The 27747-nt window shown below is 49.2% G+C and overlaps 1 protein-coding gene across 4 annotated transcripts in view; it reads left to right on the top strand.

The window, feature by feature from the left end:
* The window catches only part of LZTS1 (leucine zipper tumor suppressor 1), a 41804-nt gene extending 14871 nt beyond the window's left edge, over positions 1-26933 (top strand). For 3 of the 4 annotated variants that reach the window (XM_074940356.1, XM_074940357.1, XM_074940358.1), the window contains exons 2-4: positions 14385-14875; positions 17559-18374; positions 20079-26933. In XM_074940356.1, coding sequence (XP_074796457.1) covers positions 14522-14875; positions 17559-18374; positions 20079-20747 — 1839 coding nt within the window. In that variant the 5' untranslated portion in view covers positions 14385-14521 and the 3' untranslated portion in view covers positions 20748-26933. Of the gene's footprint in view, positions 1-7509; positions 7626-14384; positions 14876-17558; positions 18375-20078 lie in introns of all 4 variants that reach the window. The other variant, XM_074940355.1, reaches the window with a different exon arrangement.
* Positions 26934-27747: the final 814 nt, after the last annotated feature.

Raw genomic sequence — 27747 nt, 5'->3', positions numbered from 1 at the left:
AAACCCTGTATATAATGGAAACCACTTCCAGCCAGGGGGTGCAGCAGCCCTCCCAGCACCTATGGATTTACACCTATGTGACTGTGATCAAAGGTGCAGGGTACCAGGTGACCACAGATGGGGCTGAGTTGATAGACATTGGGGAGCGGGCTGGATTTCAGTAGAGCGCCACACCCCCACCAGGAGTCTCCGAGTGAGAGAACAAACCCTTTCATCTTCCGGTGAAGCCAGAGAGAGTGCAAAGGGTCAGCTATAGCAGGCAGCATAGGGACAATCTGTTTAACCGGGGGGGGGGGGGGGCGGGGGCGGGGGCGCAGCCGAGCTCATTAATCTTATCAGGAGCAGCTCAGCCGCAGGTTCCCCAAGAGCCGTCCCTATCCAACTAGGTAATTTCGTCCATCTCATGACTTTCCTGGGGGCTTTACCTGCCCGGAGCACCTTACAGCCTGCCTGTGCTAAGCTCAGCTCTTTCTGGGGACAATGCCCTTTAGCTGCAGCTAGGGCATTTTAGCCACCAGCTCTAACTGTTCCTGGTTTATTTCCCTTCTAGGTCCCTCTCTGACTGGGGAGGGAAAATAATAATAAACTGCATTTCAGAAACATATTTGCTCATGTTATTGATTGGTGACCCTGACAGGAAAGTCCTGTAAAATGTCACAGGGATTAAAGCATGAGGGGTCTATAGAAATGCAGTGGGGTTCTTTAGAAATTACTCTGAGCACCCATTGGGCTGATCCTCCACTGGCGTAGGCTGGCGTTACTCCACTGAAGTCAGCCAGACGACACTGATTTATAGCAACTGAGGATCTGACCCATATAGTCTTTCCTGTGAATGAGAGCCTTGCTGTACGTTCGTTAGCTATTCCATAGCAAGGACAGAATCCGCTATTACATTCTGTAGGGCTCTCCCATAATGGGAATTTTCATGGTTGGTTTTTTTTTTTAAAGTGGGGCGGGGAGGCAGTTTAAAACCAGGCACAGCAGAGGCAGGTGCTGAGTCAGTTTCCTCTCCAAGTTGCTCGGCCAGTGTGCCTAATTGTTGACTTGCAGCCATCCCTCTTATTCTAGGCCGGGGCTCCCCAGACAGAGCTCTGCCAGTGCACCTCAGTCCCTGATCTGCAGCCCTCTCTGTTTCCCCAGTCCTGGACTCCCCACACCCAGCACTGCAATCCCTCATCAGCAGTGCCCTAGCTATTCCCATTCTGGGATCCCCACACCTCTGTCCCCTGACATCACCTATTCCAGGTACGTGCCCCTTCTTGGTGGAGATTTCCTATCCATGTCCAATGCAGAAATCCCCACCATCACCCAAAATATCCCCACCCCTTTATTTCTGAGGCTAGACAGCACTGGCTCTCACATCTCCACGGTGAGGGACTAATGAGTTAGTTCATGGCACCTCTGCCAGGAACCAGAAGTAACTGAATATGAGAGCAGGGGTTTCTTCCAGTACTAACCAAGCAAGGCCCCGAGCCCACAACTGGCTCTGCACAAGTGAACCTTTATGCCCATGTGGAGCGGGCCCATCTGCATGCATCCAATTGCAGGATCAGGACCCAAGCCAGGCACTGAGCACCTTCGTGTAATGGCTTAGATTTTCAAAGGAGCCTAAAGGAGTTAGGTGTCTGGCTCCTGTAAGGAATCTGATCCTGAGCTCAGTGTTGCCTGCAATCAGAGGACTCTAGCTTAGGCAGGAGCTTCTTCATGCAAGCATTGCCTGATCTCTGACTGGCACAACGAGACAGTGCCCAAGGTCAGATTTTATAAAGATTCCTTGTCATCCTTCACTTCTGTCCCATTTTTCCTATTTGGGCAAATACATCTTTAGCTACTGGGCAGACAGCAGGATCTCCTGAGCAAGGGTATGGCCTCAGCTGCCCACGGTCACTGCCAAGACATGGTACAACAGAGTCGTGTTGCACTGGCATCAAGCCCACTGAACTCCGTGCCAAGCCTACTGCCAGCTTCAATAATAAGCAGCAGCCAGTGGGTGTGAATTCAACATTAAGTGTGATGAACTCCCAGGCTATTAGAGTGGATGTAACATGCAATTCAGGCTGGTTATTCTTCATCTGAAGTGTCCCCCTTCACTCATGGCAAATCAGGACGGAACACATGTGCACGCTTTGTGACTCCCCGACTCCATTCACTCACGGCCTGCGATCAGAATGATCCCAATGAATGTCGATGAATGAATGGGGACAATGAACTAGAGTGAATGAATGCCTTTAATGGGGCCCTTCAACAGCGCGGAACCACGACTGAACACCAAAAGGATGGCGCCTGCAAGGGCGGTGTTTGAATTCATTCCCATTAGCACAATTAGGGTGAAGATTACAGGGGACGGGCAGGGGTCGGGGCTGCTGATTGGGCACTCAGGGTGCTACTGCTGCCACTTCTGTGGAGGGCTGAAATTAGCAGACTTCTAAGAACCTGCCTCCATCTGGGAAAGAAGGTCTGTGCTCTCCCTGAACCTTCTCTGAAAACCAGCAGTAAAATTATAGGAGACTAATAGAAACCCTCCTTGCACACAGGAGGGCAAGGCTAGGTCCTCAGCTGGTATCAATCGTCCTAGCTCTGCGGGGCTTAGTTCAGGGCTATGACGTTTGCGGTTTGACCTGTGCCAGGTATGAAATTTCGATCCCACTCCTAGAAGAAACGTTTGAGGTTGGTCAGTTTCAGGGTTTCGGTCAGTCCATCTCGTAATGGAAACGTAAGTCAGATGCCCTGGATAGAATATTTGTCCTTGTCACTATGATAATTGGCAACATTTTGCCGGGGGTCAGATTCTCCAAGCGCCACTCAGAGCTCCATCTTTGTCCCTTTACTGATTGTCAGCTGGAACATGGGGAGCATCACCTGGTGAGAGAGCGCCCCAGAGATCCTAGCCTGTGAGCTGCTGGGGCCAGGGTCCGTCTGTCCTGTGTGTGCACAGCTCTGACCACTAGCTGGGATCCTTACTTGCTTCTGTAATGGGAATGATGACTAATAATGAAGGAGAGAAAGTAGAGGGGAGAGGGGGAGACACACCAAGGTGATGAGAATGGTATAAACACAGAAGGAAGGCTGGAAAGAGGCACTTTACTTGGATCAGCTTGTAAACAGAGGGAGAGGGAGCGTGTGAAAATTAGCAAGGAAGAGGTGACAAGCTGTATGGGCAAATGGCTTCAAAGCAAGTACACTTCAAGGAGCAGTGAAGAGATAAGACTGAATTCCTTCAATCCACCCAGAAAGAAGCCTGGAGGGGAGAGATTTGCCTCCCCGTGGGAGGGTGGCAGGGTTGACATGACTGGATTTTGGAAAGGAATGTGGAATGTGATCTATTTTTCTTTCTTTTCTTGCGTAGGCAAGAGTTGGTCTGTTCATGCCCCTCCTTCCTGCAGGTCCTATCGCACTCTTTCATTTAACGGGGAGACTGCAGCGCTCTCCCTGCCTATGAAAAAACCCATTCCATTCTATTCAAATTACTTAGGATAAAAATATATTTGCGCTTCCCTAGCACTTAGGATGTCAAAGCATTTTGCAAACATTAATTGAAGTCTCACAAGGACCTTCCTCGTTGTCATTATGCCCGTTTTATCTAGGGAAAATGGAAGTGCAGAAAGATGGCGCAAGGTCACACAGTGAGTCAGTATCAGAACTGGCAATAGCAGCCTGGTGTGCAATGCAGCAGGGTTTGTCCCAGGTGATCACGCTGCACTCCTCTTGTGATTTAGATCCGTGCAGAGGTTGCACTTCTTGGTGCTTTGCTTTGAATTTTGCAGAGCATATGGCCAGACAATGGAGTTTCTTCTGCTTTGGAATGAAACCATCAGTCACCTCCAGATTCGCTCAACAATCTTTGGAATCTCTGCAGACCTGGCCTGAGTTTTAAGCTTGTGGTGATACCGAAAACCAGAAGGTGTTTTCCCCCCTGGTTTTGAGTGTCACAAGAGACTCTTCAGGGTCTAGTCCTGACTCCCAGACCTGTGCTCTGACCACTTAACCTTACTCCATTCCTTCTTTCCACCCCCACAGGGAATTAGGGATTCTCTCTCAGTCTCTAGACAGTCATCTAGTCTGACTGCAATGGTTGGCATTTTCTTTCCTACAAGCCCTAGCCCCCTCTGAAACTTTGTCGAGTGTGATAAATGGGGGAGTCACAGTCTGATGGCCCTGTGGATTCCTCTTGCCAGAAATTAGTTAGCATTCCACAAGCTGTGAATAAATGGTCCGATCCCGGAAATGTCCTCCCCATCAAAATAGCAGTGTCAGTAATGCTGCCAGTAGGAAGGAAGGGTGGCCTGAGACCCAGGCGATCTGGATTCACTTCCTGGCTCTGCCACAAACTCCCTAGACTCTGTGTGATCTGCGGCAAGTTTTTGACCCAGATTTTAAGTTGATTTTGAACTCAATGGGAGTTTGGTGCCTAAATACCTTTAAAAATCTGGGCCTTAGTCTCTTTGCGCCTCAATTTCCTATCTGTAAAATGGAGACAATAATCCATCCTTCCTTCCTCCCACCTTTTGTTTGGCTTGTCCATATTGTAATTGCTTCGGGACAGGCAGAGTCTCTGAACCCTGGTGTGCTCTCCTGGACAGCTAACAGTATGCAGTACCTGGTAAGGCTGAGCCGTGCAGAACACGGAGCAGGCCACCTGGAATGAAGGGTTCAACACTAGCGAAGTGTATATAAACAGGTAGCTTCCGGTGCATTGCAGGTGAGTGGGAAGTGAGTTCTGTGGAATTGTGGGATGACATTGGAGGACTAGGTAAACATGACCTCAGCTACGCGTGCTTTAGCTGCATCCTCACCGCAAAATGGGCAGGTCGGCGCATGCCTTAAAGCAAAGCACAGGCTCTAACCCATAATCCTGCGAGGGTGGGCTCAAAGCACATATAACCAGGTGCTTAAGGGCTTCGTATGTGGATGGTGGGGGTGGTCGGTGTGCTGAAACATGGGGTAAGTGTGGACGTATCCTGTGTGTCTGTACAGCATCAGAGAATGGGACCCTGACCTCCGCTGAGGTCTATACGTGCTACTGTCATACAAATTAATGATAGCACATCTCTCTTTACAGTCCCAATACAGTTCAGTAACACAGGGACATGAGCACAGCAGGGACCTTATAACAAACCCCCACATATGGCCCATTATCATTCTGCCTCAATTGATTTCGTTAAACAGGCCCTTGAAATCTCATGAAGGGTCATCTAGCCAGACACAATCAGAGTGACCTGTCTCTAAGCTCTGCCATTGAATCACCAGCTCACCCTGCTGCGCACACAAAGCCCCGGGGCCAGATGCATCTCTGGTGTAAGCAGGACTGTCTCTAATGAAGTCAGTGGGGTTGCACCCCAGTTATGCCAGCGCCGAATCTGTCCCCACCCTGATCTCCATACCCTATGGCAAAGATATAATCTCTTTGTTCAGCCCAGCCCTGTTGTCATAGGCCCCCCTGCACACTGTGCCAGCCCGGCCCCTATTTGCATCACAATGCTCCAGCTCTCCTGATGGGTCCCTGCATTCTGTCCCCAAGAGCTGCTCTGACATGTAATGCATCGGTAATGACGTTTGACCAAGGCTGGGCCCGTGCTGTGTATTTACCCCCTCCCCACAGGGCACTCACAACCCAACCAGCAGATACAAAAGAGCAAGCAGGAGCTATGAGGCTAATTTACCAGGAGGTGGCAGGGCCGGGGGGAGGCTCACGTCTTTTCTTTTATTTTGTCCCTGTCAATTGGCAAGTGATAGGGTGAACTGCATTTTAATGTCATGGTGATGAACCCCTTGAATCAGGCGAGGCCACGGGCTTGGAACGGAGATGGTTGGAACCTGCAGCACTCATAAAAATTAAAAGAACAGGAGTACTTGTGGCACCTTAGAGACTAACAAATTTATTTGAGCATAAGCTTTCGTGAGCTACAGCTGAAGTGAGCTGTAGCTCACGAAAGCTTATGCTCAAATAAATTTGTTAGTCTCTAAGGTGCCACAAGTACTCCTGTTCTTTTTGCAGATACAGACGAACACGGCTGTTACTCTGAAATCTGTCATAAAAGTTAATGACTCAAGGGGAGTTTAACACGATGGTGGGGCTGTGATGACGGCTCCCATCCTGGCCTCTCCGCTGTTCCCATGTCTCCTTGGCTCTTGGCAGACAGACGTGAGCAGATACGTCACAGACGCACGGACGCCACACACTGACACGAACACACACAGACAGAGATGCCACACGCTCATCAGAAACTGCTGCAGACATACACATCTCACTCTTGCCTAGAACCAACACACACACACACACACACACACTCAAATGGGAAAACATATGCCCAATGACACACCATGCACTCATATCACAAACTTCTCCTCACCTGCTAATGGAGAACACGCACAAAGACACCATAGACACCCAGCAGCACACGGACATGCTCACATTGACAGTTAGAGACATCCCCCCCCCCCCCCCACACACACACCTCACTCTCAGCATCACAGACTCACCACTCACCCTTATAGAACACACACCGGAAATTCACACTGATAGTGCTACACACTCACAAAAACACACACAGCACATACGCATATGGTTTCCATCACATACACATGTATACACACACAGATTCATCATCACACACAGAAACAGACACACTCATGCACTCACACACAATTGCCAACACACATACAGATTCCACACTTTCAGCATCTTTCTCTTTCACACACACACACACACCTCTTTTTCCAAGCCCTAGCCACAATAGGATTATCTTAGGAGACTGGCTTTCTTTTCCTGCTCTGAATTCTCTGCAGCCTGTCAGTTTGCAGGCCCTTTATTTTATGTTAATGAAGCACAAGGAGTGCAGACTCCTCTGTATATTTCAAATGTTAGTTTTTAAATGAAAAGGGGGGGGGGAACCAACTTTCAGAGGTGCGTAGGAGGGATGAGAATTATTTAAATGTTTCTTGCTGAGCTGTCGGAAAGTCCCAGCAGCTCCCACACGCTCTTTCCCATCTCCCAGAGATGCACCAGAAATTGAGCAAGGAAAGGCAAAACAAGCAGCTTAAATGCACAGCCCTGGAATCGGGACCGGCTGGTTCTTTTCTTAGCTCTGCCACTGACTTCTGTCACCTGGCACAAGCCCCTTACGGCGAAAGTGGCCTCGTACTGTGGGTGTTTCCATTTACAGGTCCCCTGCTTGAAAGATCTTGGGGTCTGGTTTTTAAGTGGCCACAGCTCACCTAGCACTGCAGAGGATTTAAAAATCTGGCCCATGGTGCCTCCAACTGGGCATTCAAAATCAGAGGCCATTTTTTGGGAACTGTTGGCCTAAACATCTGCCTCAGTCTGCCTATTGGTAAAACAGGAATATGGCGAGGCTTCTTTTACTGATATGCACAAAGCACACTGAGAATCTTGGCTCAAGGGTACCACAGAAATTTTAGCAAGTAGCCAGTCCTTTTGGGGGGGGGGGGGAGAGAGAGAGAGAGAGAGTGTGTGTGTGTGTGTTTCAGTCAAAGCTTTCTCTCTTTCAGCCTGGCCTGCGCTCCATGGGTTGGATAGGTTCCTAGAAGATTTGGACACTCAGTTCCCATTAAGTTTAAGGCATCAAAATCTGTTAGGCACCTTTGAAAAATCTCAGCCTATGTTTGTAAGTATGATGGCTGCTTTTATCTCCTTCCTTCACTTGTTTTGCCTGATGTCTTGCTCTGCCAAGGCGATAGCTGTGTTGTGAGGTTTTCACTCTGATTGCTACCTGCCACGTACACACACAGGCATAGTGCCACACACACACACACAGTGAATTTCTGCACCAATTCTCCTAAGCCCTGTGGCAAATTACCCTCCTTCACACACATTACCTCTCTTAATCAGTAAACTCTGAATGGGCCCAAAATTCGTTGTCTGGATGTATCGCAGCCAGGAGAGAGAAACTCCAGTGTTTAGGTCTTGGCTCTTACTTATTTCCGTTAATCTCCCCAAATAGATATAGGCATTAGAGTGAATATTCTGAGTTCTTGGGCGGGGGGTTCTTCCTGTCTTGGTTTATAAGGACCAAGAGTTTGAAACTTAGAAAAACCCAGGGCTGGATGTAGAATCCACTTCTCCTGGCTCATGACAATCTGTGTGTGTGTGTGTGATATTTAATAAAGTTAAAGTTAATTGGATTTTTCTCAACCTTTATATAATAATCCCACTCCATAACTCTGGTACAAGTTAACTATACCTGGAACGCAGTGTCTAATTCTCAGCACTTGAGATGTGCTAGACAGTCTGGAAATCGCTCAGAGAAGAACAATAGGAGTGATTAAGGGGTTGGGGAAAATGATAGACAAGGAAAGATCAAAAGAGCTGTATGTCTAGCTTGGGTACACAGGGGCATGAAAAGGGCCTGCAGTGAACATCTAGGCTGGAGGGGAGTTTTCTAGGGTGGTGCACGGAGGTCTAACTAGGAATGAAAGGATGCAACTGAGTACAAGAAAATTTAGGAGAAACAAACTGTACCAGGCTGTGGAACAATTTCCCCAAGGCTGTGAGGGACCTTGGCTTAGAACATTTAAAAGCAGATTGGACAAAGCCCTCAAGAAGAGGCTGACGGATTAGGCGAACAGCCAAGACTCACAGCAGCCCACGGTTAACAGCCCCATGTGGCCATCTAAAAAGGGAGCCCCCTTCTTATGGCAAAGAATCTAACCAGGGCTATTGTGTTCCATACACAGCAGCCTGCTGGGTGATCCAGAAGAGCACCTTCCCCAGCTCAGCGGGTAGGGACAGGGCTGAGTTTGCCTCTGTTAGAAGGTGCACTTATGAAATGGCCCCTGGGTAACACAGTGCTCTTCATTGCTCTCCTCACTGTGTGTCAGTAAAGCCATGTGGTTTATATTATCCCAGGCAGAGAGGCCGAGGTGTCTTTCATACTTTGCCTGGGACGTCCCTGTCCGGAAATCCCTCACAGTGTTGTCACAGCACTGTGCAGCAATGCCAAGCAGTCCTCTACCCTGTCCTCGCAGTCTCATGAGGGATGTGTGTGCATCTGCTTTGCACTCAACCTGTCTGTCTTTTTTTTCTTCTTCTTCTTTGTGGGGAGCAGCGTATACTTTCATTCCTGTGTAAAGACAAATCCCTCCTGCAACGCCCAGGAAGTCGTTCAGTGGTGGGATTCTGGCACTTGTGCACAGCCAGAGGGGTGAAGACACGTGACCCTAATACCCGGGGCTTGGAGCGTAAAAGCTTTTAGCAAGCAGTGGGAAGCAGAATGGCTTCCGATTGTTCGCCCTGCTAGAATGACTCAGCCACCAAACAATTTCCCTTTCAGTCGTTTCTTCCCATGGACTCTGAATTTAGTTCATTTTGATTATGCCCTAATTTCTGCCCACCAGCAACTTGTGCCCCCCCCTTTCCCTCCACCCAACTCTTGAATTATCTAGAGGGTACATCTTCATTATACCCCTGCTGTGGGGAACCAAGTGCCACTGTGGCTTTGAAGAGCTGTTTTTCTAGCAAAGGGAATTAGCATACAGCTCTGCATACCTCCAAACCATAATAATAATAATAATACTTAGCACATATATAATTCCTCTCATCTTCCTAAGTGCTGCACAGACATTAAATGTAATTAAGCCTCACAACAGCCCTTTGAGGTAGGTTAAAAGAAGCATTGAAAACTGGAGAGAGCTCAGGGAGCAAGGGGCTGACTTAAGAGGAGAGATTTAAAGAGCTGAATGTGTCTAGCTTGGCTAAGCATGACTGTAAAGAAGGCACGATAACTATTAGGGCTGATCATATACTGTACTTTCAGGGTTCAAGGATATGCCAGTTCCAAATGCAGCTCAGTTTGACCATGTTCTTCCCTCTTCTTAAGCTTTGTCATCATGGGAAAGCTTTACAACGTATACTGCTACGATCCCTGTAAGGGGGGCATGCTCCCCCTCTCCTGTTTTCTCTAATTACTGACCCCTCCCCTTTGTAGGTATCTGCCTGAAGTTTATTTACAGTGCTCCACCCCACCCCCTGTACAGTCCTACTCCATCAATAGCATTATGCAGCTTCACAACACCTTCATCCAAAGGAGAGAAGGGAAGACATCTCTCCAGCTGGAGATCGCCCTTACTCTGACCCACCCTGTCTGCTCACTCCCATGCCCTCTCTCTTCCCCTAGCACTTCCTTCCTGTGTTCTCTTCTACTCTCCCAGTTAATGGCTTAATTAGCTCGTTAGGTCTCCTCAGACTGGTCATTAGCACACCTTTCCTCTATCAGTAACCAGAGTGCTGGTTCAGCTGCTGGTTCTCAGGACTCTGTCCCCAGTGGACACACTTATTCCAAGACGTGTGGCTGTTTTTTTGGTTCAGCTTAAATGCCTTCCCAAAGGGCAGAGCTTTGTCTACTTTTAAAAGCTGGCTGAGTAGAGCTGCTGGCACAACCCTCCCAGAGTAGGTGCCAGTTCAGTGAGAAAAATACATGAGCACGTCAAAAGAGCTCTTACTGTTATTTATATTACCGTGGTTCCTAAGAGTCCCAGTCATGGACCCACAGCTCATTGTGCTAGGCACCGTACACAATGGTCCCTTCTGACCTTAAAGTCTATGAGAAACGGCATTGCACTGGCCTTGTCGCTGCAGAGGGGTGTCCCATAGTGCATTGCATTCAAGAAGTTGTTGCAATGGCATCAGCCTTACTTGAAAACTGTTTGATTTGGACGTCTAAGGGGAGAGCTGAGAACTACCTGCAAATCCCCAAAGGGGCCAGGGGCCAGTTGGCCTCCGTAGGGTCTGTCTGCCCCGCAGAGTGAACTCATGTTCTCTACACTCGCGTCATTCCTCTGGAGCTAGGCTAATTCGAGCGAGCGCGGCCAGACTGCCAAATAACACCGAGCTGCTGTGTCCGCACCGGCGCTGCACTCGCTCCTGTGTGGTGCTGCTAAGACTTCCAGGGACGCAGCCCACCCTTCTGAGCGCTGCGCTAGGCTGAGCTGCTTTGGGAATGCTTTCCCAGGGCATTGTGGGAGAACCTTTCTGTCCTCTCTGGGCTCATGGGTGGAATTGGGGGACAGCACTGGAGGACTCCTGGCACCAGCCTGCATCCACACGACATGTGTTAACAGCTGACTTGCTGTGCCTATAGCCCTGACCTCTTCTTCACTCATGTTAACACCACCAGACTTGAATGAAGGCTCTTTAGATATGGACGGGACTCGCGTTCGGGGCTATGCCCGTTATAACTCGACTTAACTTTGCAGTGCAGCCAAGCCCTCAGGCAGCAGGAACAGGAGAAGTCCGTGAGCTTCAGCTGCAGCAGGGGAAGCGAAGGTTAAATGGTGAGGTGAGCGCGCAAGCTGTGAGGACAGTTTGGCAAGGGAAAAGGCTGCCCAAGGAGAGGGTGGAATATACCTTTTTTGGAGTTACTCCAGCCTGAGGCTTATAGCATCCAGCTCTCTGGGAACCATGCCACAAAGCGAGGGAGTTTGAGATTCCAGCTCCGGGGAATTCAGGCAGCTTGTGGGAGGTCAGCAGAGCCTTCCTCACCACCAGGGAAAAGCCCTTCTATGGTATGTCTACACTGCAGTAAAGCAGCCATGGCTGGTCTCTGGCAGCTGACGCAGGCTTGGGAGACTCGGGCTGGAGGGCTGTCAAATGGCAGTCGAGATGTTCAGGCCCGGGCTCTCACCCCCTCACCGGAGCCTGAACACCTACACTGCAATTTTATTGTCCCGAGCCCAAGCCAGCTGACGCAGGTCAAGGCAGTGTACACATACCCTGTACGTCTCTTCCTCAGCCACTGTCCTTTCAGTCACTGTTCTTTGTAACCGGGATGGAGGGAATGCCAGCAGGCTACAAGCGAACAATGCCCCTGGCTACGATGTGGCTTCTTCACCCTGCACACTTATATAAACTTGCTTTCACGCACATGCAGGCATTGACAAAACCTTTGCACCTGGCATTCTCACATGCACACTTGTGAACACACGCAGTCATGCCCACGGACCCCATGCATTCCCACACACAGTTACACGCTCATGCACATACATCCCTTCACACGTACGAATGTGCAGACACGGACACACGCACTCACACCATCTCAGACAATAATGGAAAACCGATAAAGGACTGTACGGCAACAGGACTTCAGTCAGGCTGCATTAAGTGCCCGCAAGTGAACGAGATGAAAGGGCAGAAAGTTAATAGAGGGGCCCAGCAGCACTGTGGCTGCTGAACAGGGATTCTGATGACTTTGGAAGCGTCCTATATGTTCTCATTGATACAGTGTTTAAGATCCTGCAACAAGGATGTATGTGTGTGTGTGCCGTGCATGCAACAATGGGGCGTGCGTGCGTGTGTGTGTGTATGTATTATATATATATATATAAAAGCAGGAGAAGAGCAGTTGCTTGTGGAGGAAATATGTCCATGCTGCTGATCCTGAAAAATGGTGGGGGAAATGAAAGAAAAGGACAAGCGAGCACAGAGATTTGAGAGCCTTGACTAAAAGATGCTAGATGAGGGCAGAGTGTTATTTTCACTAACCCTTTTGAGGCAGAGGATGAGTGTTTGCAATGGCATAGTGAATATTTCAGCGGCAGAGGCAGATGCGGTGCTAACTACAGGAAGGGAACTTCCTTGAATCAGACAAGACTCTGATGATTGGAAGGTTGTTCGTTGCAGGTTCCAAGAGAAGAAAACCCACATCTGAGCCAGCAGCTTGTATTTGAATTTAAACTGATTCTTGCTGCAGCATCCCCTCGGCCAGTTACACAGCATCACGCACCCGGCAGAGGGAGGAGCTCCACTGTGGCTCAAATGCAGAGCTGTGCTAAAATCTGATTGTTTGGTTGCTGGCAGTGCTGAAGTTGTTGTTTTTTTGTTAAATGGTCCCAGGGCAAACAAAACATGTTTTCAGTTTTGAGCTTTATAAAGGTTTTATTATTGTTGGTTTTAAAAAATAAAAATGTAAAGAAATGTTGAGACAAGAAGCTCAGCTAAACAAAAACATTTTGATTTGAAACCTTGTCAGAACAGAACATTTAGCCTCTCTTGGAATTATTATGTTTAGGATTTTTTTTTCCCTTGACCAAAACAATTTGGCAAATCGGATGTGAATTTACAAAATGGTTTGAGCTGACTCAAAACTGTGTTTGTCCCACACAAAATGTTTGGGTCAAAAATGTTGCTCCGCTCTGCTCACTCACACTGGTCTCCAAACAGATGCGCAGGAGCCCCACGTGCAGCTGAACCATTTCATTTATGTTCTGCCGTACTTCGAGACAAAGCCCCAGCAGTCTGCTTGGAATCTGGTAATAGCAGCCCTCCAGCACGGGCCAGTGAACACGCCAGGAGGTTGTCAGGATGACTAACAGAAAACTTCCCACTGCCCCACGACAGGAAATCACATACTGCTTTCTGTTACCTCCAACATACCATGGATGTGTAAACTGCATTTTAGCAATTTGTTTTTGCAGAGGGCCAGACTTTAGGAATGTGTTTTTTGACCATGTACAGCACCTGGCACAACAGGGTCTGGGTCAATGACTGGGGCTCTTAGGTGCTACTGCAGTACAATAAAAATGAGAGTCAGGAGCTAAGAGCCACAGAGCTGGCTAGGACCTGTTGTAGGTAACACATCTTGTTTTCAGAATGCCTCAGTGCTGCATTAGAGACTCCTTCCCTTGTCCATTCCGGCAAACAGAGGCTGCAAGTCACTAAGAAAAGGCCTTGTCCACATGTGGGAATAGCCCCGAATCAGCCACCAGCGGTAGGCAATCAATGCAGGCGCAGAAGTGCTTGCCACTGCCGACCCCTGGAGCAAGCCAAGGTTTTCCCCAGCTAAGTCAATTGGGTTGGCCCTAGCAGTCAGCACTGGTGCAGCTGCACCAGCTACTGAATCAGGACAGTTCCTGAGTGTAGATAAGGCTTTAGACAGCATTCCAAACACTCCAGAAGGGAGCCTGGCTATTTCCTCTCTGTGTGTGTGTACGTACGTACGTGTGTGTGTGTACGTGTGCCTTCACCCACAGCCCCCCCCCCGTTCACCATGTCAGGTGCCTGTCGTGCTGTCTGTTTGCTCCGTGCGACACTGGGAGCACGCCCCCTCTGTGCTTCAGAGCCTGGACCTGGGGAAGTGGAGAGAGGGACCTGCAGTCTCTGACCCAAACAATCCTTGGCCCCTCTGCCAAGCCTGGCAAGGGGGCCGGGGGCAGGAAGGCAGTTTTTGTGGTGTGGACATATGTCCAGCAGGAACTGGAATTGGACCCAGCCACTTAGATTCAGAGACTTTATGGCCAGAAGGAACCATTGTAGCCTGACCTCCTGCACAGCACAGACCAGAGAACTCCCCCTCCGCCCCCAAACCCCCCATGACCCATGCACTTGAATTGCCCTGTGCTATCCTCTTCCATTCACTTCTTGTCTCCCGCAGGTTTGCAACTCCTGGGTACAGCGAGATCTTTGCTATGACTGCAGCACCACCCGTCTCCACCCTTAGCCAGGACGCCTCCGTAGAAGACACTCCTGGGGTCTCCTCTCTCCTCTACATGCCATCAGCCCAGGAGCATCATGGGGAGCGTCAGTAGCCTCATCTCCGGCCACAGCTTCCACAGCAAGCACTGCCGGGCCTCCCAGTACAAGCTCCGCAAGTCGTCCCACCTGAAGAAGTTGAACAGGTATTCAGATGGGCTGCTGAGGTTCGGCTTCTCCCAGGACTCCAGCCACAACAAGTCGAGCTCCAAAGGCAACAAGAATGAGGACTTCTTTTACATCAAGGTCAGCCAGAAAGCCCATGGCTCCCACCGGACGGATTACACGTCACTTTCCAGCGGGGACCTGGGCAGCCAGGCAGGGGCCACTGGCATGGACTTTGGCACACCCACTCCCCAGAAACTGATGCCATTTTCCAATCAGCTGGAACTGGTTAGTAACAGAGACCAGTCACACCTTGTCTGAACTGGGAGATTGCCCCACTTTCAGCCAGTGGGGTAGTCAGTGGCGTTAATGAAGCCTTTAGTGCAGACAGGCTAGCCTGCTATTTGTGCCAGTGGAGCTGCAGCTGTGCACAGTCAGCGTGATCCAGTGGTTAGAGCAGACTCAGGACTCCTGGGTTCTATTTCCAACTCTGCCCCTGGTTGACTTGGGGAGTCACTTTGCTGAAACAAAATTCCCAGTTCCACAAGCCAATTGAAGGCCACTAGGGAGGTGCAGAATTGTTAATGTCAAACCCCAAGAATGGTTTAGTTTGAGACTTCATTACAAACTCCAAACCCAGAGCAGTTTCCCGAGACGCTTCGCTCAAGTTAGCCTGGGACTGGTTTATAGCTCCCACTTAGTGACTGTGCAGCCTTAGGGTTTCAGGTGGAAACCATGGTGGAGCTCAGCTGGGGTGGGCCGAGTTTTGCACAGAGTTGCGGCCTTTGTTCGAGGTCAGATTGAAGCTCAGGAGGCTGGCAGGACTGAAACCAAATAAAAGGTTTGCCAGACCCTACTGTGAACTGAAGCCACCAGGATTCCCCCAGCTCTGATAGGTCCATGGCTGCTCACTGTTCACATGACCAAGGCCTGCGACATAGCAAGCCATCCCTGGCAAGAGTGAAAGTGAAGGAAAAGAGAAATAAAACCATGGTGTAGAGCTAAGCTACAAAACAGGAAACATGGTTGTGAGCTCAGGGTGCTAGCTTAGCAGTTATGAGATCTGGGTTCAGTTCCTTCCTCTACCACAGAATTCCTGTGTGGCCTTGGGCACATCCCTTAGTCTCTCTCTGCCTCAGTTCCCCATCTGTACAGTGCAGATAATAGCAGTGTCCTACCTCACAGTGGGTTGTGAGGATAAATGCATTAAAAGATTGTGAGATGCTCAGATACTATGGTAACAGGGAGTATGTATGTACAACAAAGGAGAAACACAAGAGTCTGTAAAGAGGAGGCTTGAGGAAGCTTTTCACAAGGCAGCTGCTACGCTTTAAACCAGAACTTGGTTACGAAGGAGCTGAGCGCTCCAGTCAAGCTCTGCGGGCCAGAGCCAGGAATTAGATTGATAGCAGGTCCCTGTCTGTGCCGCTGGAGAAGCTGCAGTTTACAAACAGCTTGGCTTCGCTCCTGGACTGAAACGTTTCCATAACCAAGTGTGGCTTTAAGGGCACTCACAGCAGAGCTCTTCGAGCGACAGGAATGAGCCAAACAATCCCTCCGAGGGCCACAGGCCAGCAAGGAAGCAATGCCCCGTGTAAACAGTAGTATGCATTTGCCTCAGGAATCAAAGCTCGTGATCCCCAGATGTTCAAAATATTTAAAAGACTGGCCCAGTGCTACAGGACATGGGCTATGTGCCCACTGGTAGTCAGCCCAAGAACATGGCTTGTCCACTATTGCCAAACACTCTCTGGACCACAATCCCAGGTTACAAGGCAAATAGTTTTGGGACTCCCCTCCCACCTAGCCCTAAAGAAAGGGAGAATGGTCACAATGCCCCAGTTATGAACCCATGATCTAGTGATTAGATCAGGGCCCTGTGAATCAGGTCTCCTGGGCTCTGAACCCTGCCCCTTGGGTTGCCATTTGCACCATTGCCCACTGAGTGTAACTTGCTAGGAGATCAGACGGGTGGAGTTTTCTCCCTGCTTTGCCCTGGTGCAAATGACTGCACCAGCCGCACGGTACTGGGCTCCATTCCCTGCTTTGGGAGAGGAGTGTGCTCTGATGGGGAAAGCAGGAGCCTCAGATTTAGGGAGCCTGGGTTCTGTTCCCAGCTCTGCCCTCGAGTCACTGCATGGTCTTGAGTAAGTTCCTGAACCTCTCTGGACCTTAGTTCCCCACGTTGTCTAAAATGGGGGTAACATCGCCCCCCCCTTCTGGAAGGTACTTGAGATCACTGCAGATATGACCATTATTTATTCACCAGCCAGCCACATTCTCCTTTTCAGTGACTGGGTTTGCTGCGTGCTCACCCTGCCCCCTGCATGTTCCCATCCCACAGCTCCAACTCTCATTGGGGTGAGCCGAGAGAGAGCTATCCCTTGGCTGAGCTGCATCTTTCCCAGGGCACGTTCCAAGGAAGCAATGGGAGAAGCCGCCTGAGGTACCGCTAACATCCCTTCCCTTGCCTGCTGCACTGTTTAGACCCAGCGGACACAGGGTATTTCAGTGCATCTGGGAACAAACAGCAGTTATGCCTTAAGAGAGGCATAGGGAGGAGAAGCAAAGGAAGCTCCCAAGGGAGGAGAGTGGCTAGAGGCCAAGCTGATTCTGGAACTCCGAACTTCCCCCCAGTGGTCAGCTAGTTACATGCATTGTTGCCAATTTAGTCATTTTCAAACTCTAATTTCAGTTTCTGGGGAAAACCACTCCCCCAGTCACTGGAACACAGGCCAGCACAATTCTACAGGCGGGGATCTCCCTGCCCCCCTCCTCAGTCCCTCCGCCTTCCTCCCAAGTGGGGCAGCCCTGCAGTGAGTCAGCTAGCAGGGTTCAGCTGTGCTCTGGGACCCCCTGCAGCCTCAGCTGCTAGGGACCCTGACGTTAGAAAACCTACAAGGGACTAAGCAGAAAGGATTAAGATCCAAGTCCTTGGGTATGCACTGATCAGAATCTCTCTTCTCTCTAGGGCACAGAGAAGGGCGTTATAAGGCCAACTGCCTTCAAGCCAGTGATCCCCCGCTCAGGCGCGATCCTCCACTCCTCTCCAGAAAATGGCAGCCACATCTCCCAGCAGCTGCACCCTCTGGACAAAACGAAGGATCAAGAACTCAAGCCCATGTTGTGCTCTGGAGGTTTGTCAGACTCCGGCAGGAACTCTATGTCCAGCCTCCCAACCCACAGCACCACCAGCAGCTACCAGCTGGATCCCCTGGTCACCCCTATGGGGCCCATCAGCCGCTTCGGGGGCTCAGCCCACAACATCACCCAGTGCACCATCATACAAGACAGCAACATGATGAGTCTCAAGGCGCTGTCCTTCTCCGACAGCGGCAACAAGATCCTCAACCCTGGAAAAGCTGCCCACCACCACGAGAAAGCCTCCTGCATCCGGTCTCCCATCTCCACAGATGAGTCCACCATCCAGGAGCTGGAGCAGAAACTGCTGGAGAGGGAAGGGGAACTGCAGGAACTGCAGTGCAGCTTCGAGGAGAAGGAGATCACCTCCTGCCAGGCCTATGAGGAAAAGCAGAGGCGCTGCAAGGAAGAGCTGGAGGGGCTGAAGCAGAAGTGCAACAGCAAGCTCAAGCAAACCTCTCAGAAGATGCAGCGGACGCAGCAGGTGCTGCACCTCCAAGTGTTCCAGTTGCAAAAGGAGAAGAAGCAGCTTCGTGAGGAGCTGGAGAACCTCATGAAGGAGCAAGACCTGCTGCAGACCAAGCTGAGGTCCTACGAGAAAGAGAAAACCACCTTTGCCCCAGCGCTGGAAGAAACTCAGTGGGAGGTGAGACAGTGCTCTGTTTTGAACACACTAAAGTCACACAAGTGAGGGGGCGGGGGGGTTTCCAAATTGCTGTGACTGCAAAAAAAAAAAAAAAAAAAAGCGCACGTGAAAGTAAGGAGATTGCACCCGCAGGTAGGCATGCAAAAGGCAATAACTGTGCAAACCGGTGATTGCACAGTTACCCTTTTTGGGGTCTACAAATGCTTTGTGGCTGAGCTCTTTCACACTATCTGTTGCATTTATGAAGCATCCAGAATTCTAGTATTTCAGAACCTAAGGCCCAAACCAGTGCTTACTGAAATAAATGCCAGTTGTCTTTGGATTAAGTGGGCTTTCTAGATGCCAGCCTGTTTTTCTGTGCTCACATATACTGCACTGACCATTGTCGTGTTTGAGCAATTTGTGAAGGTAGTTATCTGTTGTGTGTGGATGCATTGTTTGTAGGCACAGAATACAGAGAATATGTCCATTTAAGACATTTTTCTTGCTTGCCGGGCATGTGGAGGCTTTGTAATGTATTCATTTCGACTGATCCTGTGCCCCTCATGACATCTTGGCATCTCACATCATTTAAAGACACAACTACGACATTTAAAAAAACCTTGTTGTTAAAATAACTCAGTTAATGAAACAGCCAATCACACAATTCTTCCAGCTGTAGACTGTTCTCCCCTCATCCCCCAAGGAACTATAAAGCTGCTTTACTTACATGTGAAGTAACTACCTGGACTTGACGTGGGTCACTTTATCAGAGTATTAAAACCTTCCTACTGCATGCCTGTGTTTTATATAATCTCCTTATTGATCTGATATAAATTTAATAAAAGAGACAGGTAAGCTGCTGAAAACTCAAGCAGCATTCTCCTCCCTGCAGCATGAATGAAACGTGAACGTGTTCGTTACAAATGGATGTGCAGAGCCATTGGTGGACTAATCTGTACATTAGAGGATGGCGGCTAATCAAAATTGATATTAGCCCTTCCCCCTCCCACCCCCATCTGCGGATTTGTTTTCATATTTCTGTTGATTTGCTCCTAAACTGAAAACCCCAGAAACTAAAATCTCAGGGTGTGCGTGCACCGAGCTGGGAGCAAGGCTCTGGGTCCAAGCTCAGACAGTTCCCCTGAACCTCTGCCAGTGTTGCAACGTCCACAGAGCTGTCTTTAGTGTGCTGGCGGAAGTCCCATCAACACAAGCTTGTGTAGACATACCTTTAAAGGCCAGATTTTCAAATTAGCCCTGTGTTTTTGGGTGCACATTGGATGCTGAGCACTTCTGAAATTCTGGCCCAAGTTGTGGGTGCTGAGCCCTTGGAAATCTGAATTTCAGTAGTATTTGAGTGCCTAGCCCCCATAGGCTTCTTTGACAATCCCAGCCTTGATCCTGACATACACTGCAGAGACCCAGTGCAAAGTTTAGGCCCCACTCTAGGGACTGAATTTCACCTCAGTGAAGCTATTTTTGGGTGTCACTGCTCTATTTGCAATATTCAGGGATGGTGCCTGGGTGTAGAAGTCCAACTGGTAGTGTAGAACTGTGCTAAGAGAAGGTTTCTCAGCCAGGACCCCCAGGTTATATTCCTACCTCCACCATAGACTGGAATTGGATGGAGCACGGGTGAGCGACATGGTGGGTTTTGTACCACTTTGGGGTGTGGCTTTTAAGCAGTGGCCCTAACGCTGGCCGGTTGGTGTCCCCCCACAGGTGTGTCAGAAGTCTGGCGAAATCTCCCTCCTGAAGCAGCAGTTGAAGGACTCCCAGATGGAGCTCAATGCCAAGACAAGCGAGATCCTCAGCTTGAAAGCCCAGCTGAAGGACGTGAGGGGGAAGATGGAGGGACTGGAGATGAAAACCCAGGACATGGAAGATTCCCTTCGCACCAAGGCTATGGAGATGGAGGTGTGTGAGAATGAGCTCCAGCGCAAGAGGAATGAGTCGGAGCTGTTGAGGGAGAAGGTGAACCTGCTCGAGCAGGAGATCATGGAGCTCCGGACGGAGCTGACCATCCTCAAGGAGCAGCGGAGGGATGGGATGGCCTCCGCCAGCCCGGCTGTGGGGATGATGGACGACGTCCAAGCCCTGCAGGGGGAAGTGGAGAAGCTGAAAGCGGAGCTGAAGGAGGAGAGAGACAAGAACGAGGAGATGACTTCCGGCTTCCAGCAGGAGCGACAGATCTGGAAGGAGGAGAAGGAGAAGGTGATCCGCTACCAGAAGCAGCTGCAGCAGAGCTACCTGCACATGTACAAAAGGAACCAGAACATGGAGAAGATGCTCCAGCAACTGGCTGCAGGGGGAGACGGCAAAGAGCCCATCGACCTGGATATCCATGGCACCGACGTCCCCTACGAGGACATCATAGCCACGGAGATCTAACCAGACCTGCTCTCTCTCTCCCCGCACCTCATAGCGGCGGGGAGGAGTCTCTCTTTCAGGCAAGGACTGAGCGGCACAGCCCCATGGGTCAGTTAACGCCGGACAGCCCATGTACAGTTCGGATGAGCCGTGTATGTGTTAGCCAAGCTGGTTGCCCAGCCAGCTCAAGAGCCCCTAGTGTGGCACCAGGATGGTACCCCAAGCTGCCTGTCATGTTGTGGAGGTGAAAGAAAACAACTCCTGCTAATGGTGACGTGCCGGCATCTGCCCTTCGTGTCTGATGTCTCCTCAGCAGGATGCTGGTCGCCCACTTGTAGGACTGAGAAAGGGGGAGGGGAGGGTTGGGGATTGGAACAGGAGTTTAGCAGATGATTCTGCAATCAGGGAATGAAGTGACACGCTGGCCAAACTCTCCCAGGGGTGCAGAAGGGGCCACTGGGTCACAGTGACTAAGGAAATCAGCCCCCTCCAGTGTGTAACACACACACTGGTCCGGCCCCTGGAAGAGGGTGGCCAGGGACACACTCCTCCTCCTGAGCGCCATGGGAAATAATGCCTCATTGCAACCACTGAGCCCGGGCCCAAGGGCTAAGGAATACACTGAGCCAATCAAAAAAAAAAAAATCTATTTATCTTCCTCCTGGGGATTCTGGTTTCTAGGATTTACAGGCTTTTATCCCTCTGCAGCTTGAGTCCAGTGGAACCCGTCCAGGCTCCAGTCCCTACAGGCCAAGGTGGTATTTTTGCCATGCCAGAGATTTGGATTAGCATCTCCAATCTGCTTCTTCGCTCCTTAGCTTAACCTGACCTCAAGAATGACCACCCCAACCAGCTAGTTCAGGACCAGGGACCAAAGGGAGCCCCATCCATTTCTCCTTGGCAAGCAGGATGATGGTGGGTATGTTGGGGGAAGGGATGGAAATTTAAAAGATCCCTCCCTGTCTCTGAGAGAGAAGAGGATGAGGATCGATCTTGTGCCCTCAGGCAAAAAAGAAACCAGTAGAAGGAGACCACTCTCAAGGGAGCATTAGCTGACAGTGCTTATCAGTACAGCTTCATGCCACCCCAAACTGCTTCATGCCAACGAGGCCCATGACTTCAGCAAGCCCGACTATCTTGCTTCCAGAGCTGGTCAGAAAATGCTGCAAGAGTCTTTGCAAAAGGAGGTTGAACATTTCATAATAATTTTGAGCCGGTAGGTTTCCAAAAGGAACAGTTTTCCACCTATTCTAAAGCTTTTGCAAAATGTTTTTATTGCAAAATGTTCAGTTTTGAAAATTCCAAGTTTAGAAAATTTTCAGCTTTTCAGTTTTAGAACCCAGCCCCTGCCCTCTCCCTCCTTCTGTCATTAAAAGGAGAAGGGGAGAAAAAGGAAAAATAAACTGAAAACACCAAATCCCCAAATGTTTAGTTTACAGGTTTCATTAAAAAAAAAAAACACGCTATTTTTTTTTTACAAAATGATATTTTTTTTTGCAAAGATTTCCATTTTAGGAATAAAAGCCACTTTCCACCTAAAGTATTTTTTGTTTAACAAATTTTGACCAGTCCAGCTCAGCTCCTTGCTGCTTTTTGTGTCTGGTTGCCTGAGGAGGATGGGGTAGTCTGTGCTTTGGGGAATTAGACTTCCCACCTTATACTGGGTGCATAAAATTCAAAGCCATGTAGCCAAAAGCACTCCTTGAAAATCCTGCCCTATGTTCTTCCTGTTGTCTCTCTCATCTCGGAGCTGGGAGCTACCAAAATATCGGTCCATCTCATTTTTTCCATCATTTTGGTCATTTTTATTTGTGTTTATATTGTTCCCCCCTCCCATTCCATGATCAAAGTTCAGGCTAGTAAAGGGAGATGCTGCAGGAAAGAAGGTTGGCCCTGAACAGCTGCTAAAAATACTTTTTACAGTTCAGATCCCCATATTTTAATATGCCAGTCAGGCACAGGTGGGGGTCAAGGCCAAGTTGGCTATTGTCAAGATCCACCAGGTGGCAGCTGCTGGAGTTTGGCCATCACCTGTTTTAGATTCACTGGCACAAGGGTCCATTGTTCCGAAAAACAACCTTCTAAACCACTACCAAATATTTACAGCTTTCTTTGGTTTCTTGGATTTTACTGCTCATGTGGAAAAGAGAGAAAATCCCCACACGTAGCTGAGCCAATGCACCTCGATCCTGACCTCCATCTCTCTGTGCTGTTCTAGCCGTAAGGGAACCCACACAAAGGTGGGACTGCAGGTCTTGACCCAGAATAACCCCCGATATTGCAGTGGTGAACAGTCCCACCCTTCACTGCCAGTGTGTCATATCCCTGACCCAGAAGAGCCTTTGCTACTGTGGTCCCCTCTTTGCCCTGCAGGTGCACCTCCAGCCTGACCTGCATCACTCCATTTTTCCAGTCCTGGATGAATTGCACCAAGTCTCACCTAGGTAGGGAGTGGGGTGGCTATGTGAACCAATGCTCGTGAAGGACTTAAACTGAGCCCTGGGAAACTCCTCTCACGTGTGACCTGAGGAAGATTTGGAGCTCAAGGAGTTAATTCTCCATTGTCCTGTGCCGTGTGCACTTACTGGTGCTAGAACAAGTGAGTGTGAAAAGCTGCCCTACCTGAATGGTAGTTCTTTACACCAGCATAAATAACTGCAAAAGACACAAGGCAATGGGGGATCAGGCCCCAAGTTTCCAAGGGGAAAAGGCTACTCCATTATCATCCTCCCTTCTTCTCCACATACCAGCCAGGAAGCCGGGTTTTAGGATATACCCTCCAGAGTCAAAACATGCATAAATTACCATTTTCAACCACACTCATCTCTGGAGAATCCCCTCTGAAGCCAGTATTGCTACCCCAGGGAGAAACCTGGCTCAATAGTTATCATATGTCAAGCTAGGAGGCAGCTTCCCTGCTCTCTCTCTGATTTCCCCACATGTTTCCGCCTATTGAATGCTGACTGCCTTATTATTCCCCTCCATGCCATTAAGTCAGTGGGTTCCAGGCCCAGTGGGTGACAGGAGCTTGTAAGAGAAAAGGATTTCATTTTGTTTTCTAGTCCAAGTCTTAAATCTTCCCCCAGCCTTTAATGGAGGATTACAAAACTCCAGCATGTAAACCAGCCCTCCTGAACTCAGCAGCTGCCAAACGCTGCTGTGAGCAAACTGGGCTTCATTGTCCTCACATTGGTGCCCGTTTGATCCTGTTGTGAGGGCAGGTTCTGCAAGGGCCAGAAAGCACGAAACAGAATTCTCAGCCACAAGCCTCTGAACGCCTTTTTCAAGGCATGGGGAGTTTTAGTGCCCAGGAAAGCTGGCTCGGCAGAAGCCGGAAGCTTCTATCCACGGAGCAGGTACCGGATGGACAGCAGCAGGTCAGGAGTCCGTGACATGCTGCGTTCCCACCATGCTTTGCCTGTGGCTTCGAAGGAACCCCTGCTCCTCTAGGAATGCAAGGAGAGTTCAGTCTCCATCGCCCGCTGGTTTCTCTCCTAGCCAAGCCTGCCAATCAGGAGACCGATTTGTGCCAATTGCAGTGGGGTTTGTAGTGGAGCGGGGACATTGGTCCCCAAAGGACCTGGGCCGAGATCCACCAAACTCCCTTCACGTGGGCTGGTGCACAGCCTCCAGCATTCAGCCACGACCCTCTGGGCATGAATTCAAACTGATGAGGTAGAGGCCGTCACCCCTGAGCTATCCAATTCCTAAGCCAAAGCTGGAGAGGTGAATGGACTTTGCATTCTATTGCCAGTGCCCCAGCCTACCAGCTTCTAAACTCTGAAACCGATCTGTGCCTTGTGTGTTTCCCCAACCAAAGCAAAACCAGGTGTCGTTCTGGAAGCTATTTACATTTGGCTCAAACGTGACAGGTGGGCAGCACACACTAGTCTTTTCCTCTAATGGGTTAGAGAAAAGGCTTTGGCCACCACCACCGTCCCATCTACTGTGCAGTCCCCCAAAATCAGAACCCAACAATCAAGGGTAGGAAAGGCCCCAGCCCATCCACCATGCACTGATTCTCCGTGGGCCTGCATTTTGCATAGTCATTTCCACCAATGCAAAGCCACTGGGCTGGATTTGTATCCTGCAAGCCAGCCCGAGTAAGGGACAGTGCTCACCTGCAATGCCTCAGGATCTGGGCAGAAATTAGATGCTGAATCAGAGTCACAGCCTCATCCCTGCTTCTCCATCTGAATTGGCTCCGATATTCAGAGGGAGAGCTGCTGTTCTCCCCCATACATGCATGGCTGGAACTTGTGTAACAATTGCAGGGGAGGAAGGGGTCTCTCCCCCACCCCCACTTTACTCTCGGAACAGACGACTGAGCCCATTCTGGTTTGGCTCAGACTTTGCACTGTTGTGCAAATAACTACACCAGGTTCAGGGGAAAAGAGAATCACGTCCCCTAGTGCTAAATTTCCACAAACTTCAGGGAGGCTTGGATACTTTGTGTCTCGAGCCCTTCTTTACTGAAGGAGGAGTTGACTGTTTCCCACAGTCATGCTGTTCCTTCAGCCCAGGAGCAGCGAGTATCTTTGGCATACCAGCCATCTCTAGGAATAAGTCCCCCTGCCACCCTTACAGAGTAAATCCATCAGATCTTTCAGACAAGGCAGATCCAGTTCCAGTTCCTCCTTGCCTTTCCCCTTAGAGATTTTCTGTTGGGAGGTGATGCGAGTTTGCAGACATTTTTCTGTAAGATATTGTGTTCTTCTCCCAACAGATTTGCTTCCCCTCCACCCCACGCATGTGTCATGCGTTCACTGCCTCTCTGACACGCTGCACACTGAGGCAGGGAGGATCCAAGCAGCTAGCAATTAAAATGATCATAACTTGGAACCAACGAATGGTTCCTTATATCTGTAGTGCCCAAGATAACGTCTTACAGAAAGGGGTGGTTGTATTTGCCTTAAATACAGTGGATTCCTCCTGGAAAAACAAACAGTCTGATCAGGAAGAATTCCACATTTTAATGTTGCGCTGATGCCTTCTTTTTTCAAATCAAAAGAAACAAGCAAGTGGCACCAAGTGTCTGTTTTCAGCTTGCTCTTCAATACCAAACCCTGGGCTGGAATTGCAGAGGTGTTGAGCACTCATGAATTGCACCCAAGTTAACGGGAGCAGCAGGTGCTGAGCACCTCTGAAAGATAGGGCCATGACTGTGATGTGGCAGATCCTCATGATGAGAGGTAGGTAGTGCAATCCACACATAAGACATAGCATTACAGAAAGCTTACCTCCCACTGGTGCACAGATAAGTTCAGGGCATATTAAGGCTCTGAGCCTGCAATTGCACGCATATGCTTTGTATCCTGTAACCCACACAGAACCCTGTTGAAGTCTCCAGGGCACCACGCAGGTGCAGATACAGGATTGGGAAGTAAATGATACAGCTCTTCAGAGAGAGCCTCAAACTACAACATCTGCATTTGGATTCTGAACACCTAGAACTTCAGGGTGGTTTTGATAGACCCAGTAGAAAGATAAAGGCTATTTGTAAAATTTGGATCCAGTTTCAGATTTCAAACCCTAGGCTCTAGATTTTACCCATATCTTCTGAAAAGACAGCTTGGGATATAATTTGAACAAAAGAAAAAAAATATATAATGGAGCAAGACTATTCCGAGCCTAAAGGCCGAGCCTTGTGACTTATCCTGGTCCCTTCGGGTATTACCATCTAGAATAATCCAGATTTTAGTCTGACCTCCTGCAGAACACAGGCCAGAGAATTTTCCACCCAGCAATTGCTGCCTCTTGTGGCTGATGGGTAAGCGCCAGATGCAAACGGCCCAAGAGATGCAAACGATACATGATGCAAGAAGAGCAAAATTGTTCCTGACCAGGATCCCGTCAAGAGTTTTCCACAAGGCACCAGCTCATGTCTCATTAAGGCCCTGCTCCTTCCGCATTTAAGTCAAGGGGCACAGTCCCATTGACTTCAATGGCACCCCATGGGAATTCCTTGTATCACCAGCCCCGTATCTTCCACAAGCGCTGTACAATGTGATTGACTGGAGACGCTGCCTTTGCACAATGCCGTGTTTGACTTTGACTGTATGCATTGCCAATGTGTCACTCTTAGGCATATGAGTAACTGCTATGCTGTCCCACCCACCCAAGGGGCGAGGCCAGGTTTTAGTCTGTATATATTAGATATTACTTTTTTTCTGCAGGTTTTTAGATGTTATTTCTGGTGACTGATGTAAACTATGGTAATTTTATGTTTTTATTTATATTATAAATAAATTTTTTAAAACCTATCCTCATTCTCTCTAAGTGGAATATTTTATAGATATTACACAGAAGGGACCACTGTGATCATCTAGTCTGACCTCCTGCATCTAGCCCAACAATTCATGGTTGAATAACCAGTCGTGAAATTACAATCTAAATAGACAAGGCAGACAAAGGAAACATTATTATTCCCATTTTACAGATGGGGACCCGAGGCCCAGAGAGATTAAGGGACAGATTTGCAAAGGTATTTAAGCACCCAAGGATGCAGATGGGATATTCCAAAGCACCTAAGGCACCGAAATGCTTTTAAAAATCCAGCTAGGTGCAAATTTGCCTCTTAGGCACCTAAATACCTTTGCAAGTCTGGCCATAAGTGACATGCCCAAGGTCAGACAGGGATTCTGTGGCAGAGCTGGGAATTGAAGCCAGATCTCCTAGGTCCCTGGCCAGTACTGTAACAGTTCTTCGTCAGCTTTAAATGAGTGCTACTTCAGCCACCTCAAATTGTCTGGCTTACATCACAGCAGTCGATGTTGCTAGAGGAAAAAGCTAGGAAAAAATCATGCAGTGATGCATAGATGCAGAGAGAGATTTAAAACAATGTGCAGTGACATTTTAAGTGGCATGCACATTGGCAGAATCAATCCATGAACCAAACATCCTCCTAAATATTAAACCTAATCCCCAGAGTCCCTTTCCTGTAGCAAGCATTGCATCCTCTCTAGCACACAGTGGCTTTATTTGAAATGCCACAAGGTCCCGCTGGAATCCAGGCTCTGGT

Source organism: Natator depressus, chromosome 26 (assembly GCF_965152275.1).
Source record: "Natator depressus isolate rNatDep1 chromosome 26, rNatDep2.hap1, whole genome shotgun sequence".
In the NCBI taxonomy this organism is placed as follows: domain Eukaryota; kingdom Metazoa; phylum Chordata; order Testudines; family Cheloniidae; genus Natator; species Natator depressus.
Note: the sequence above shows the minus strand (reverse complement) of the source record. Positions and strands in the feature narration are given on the sequence as shown.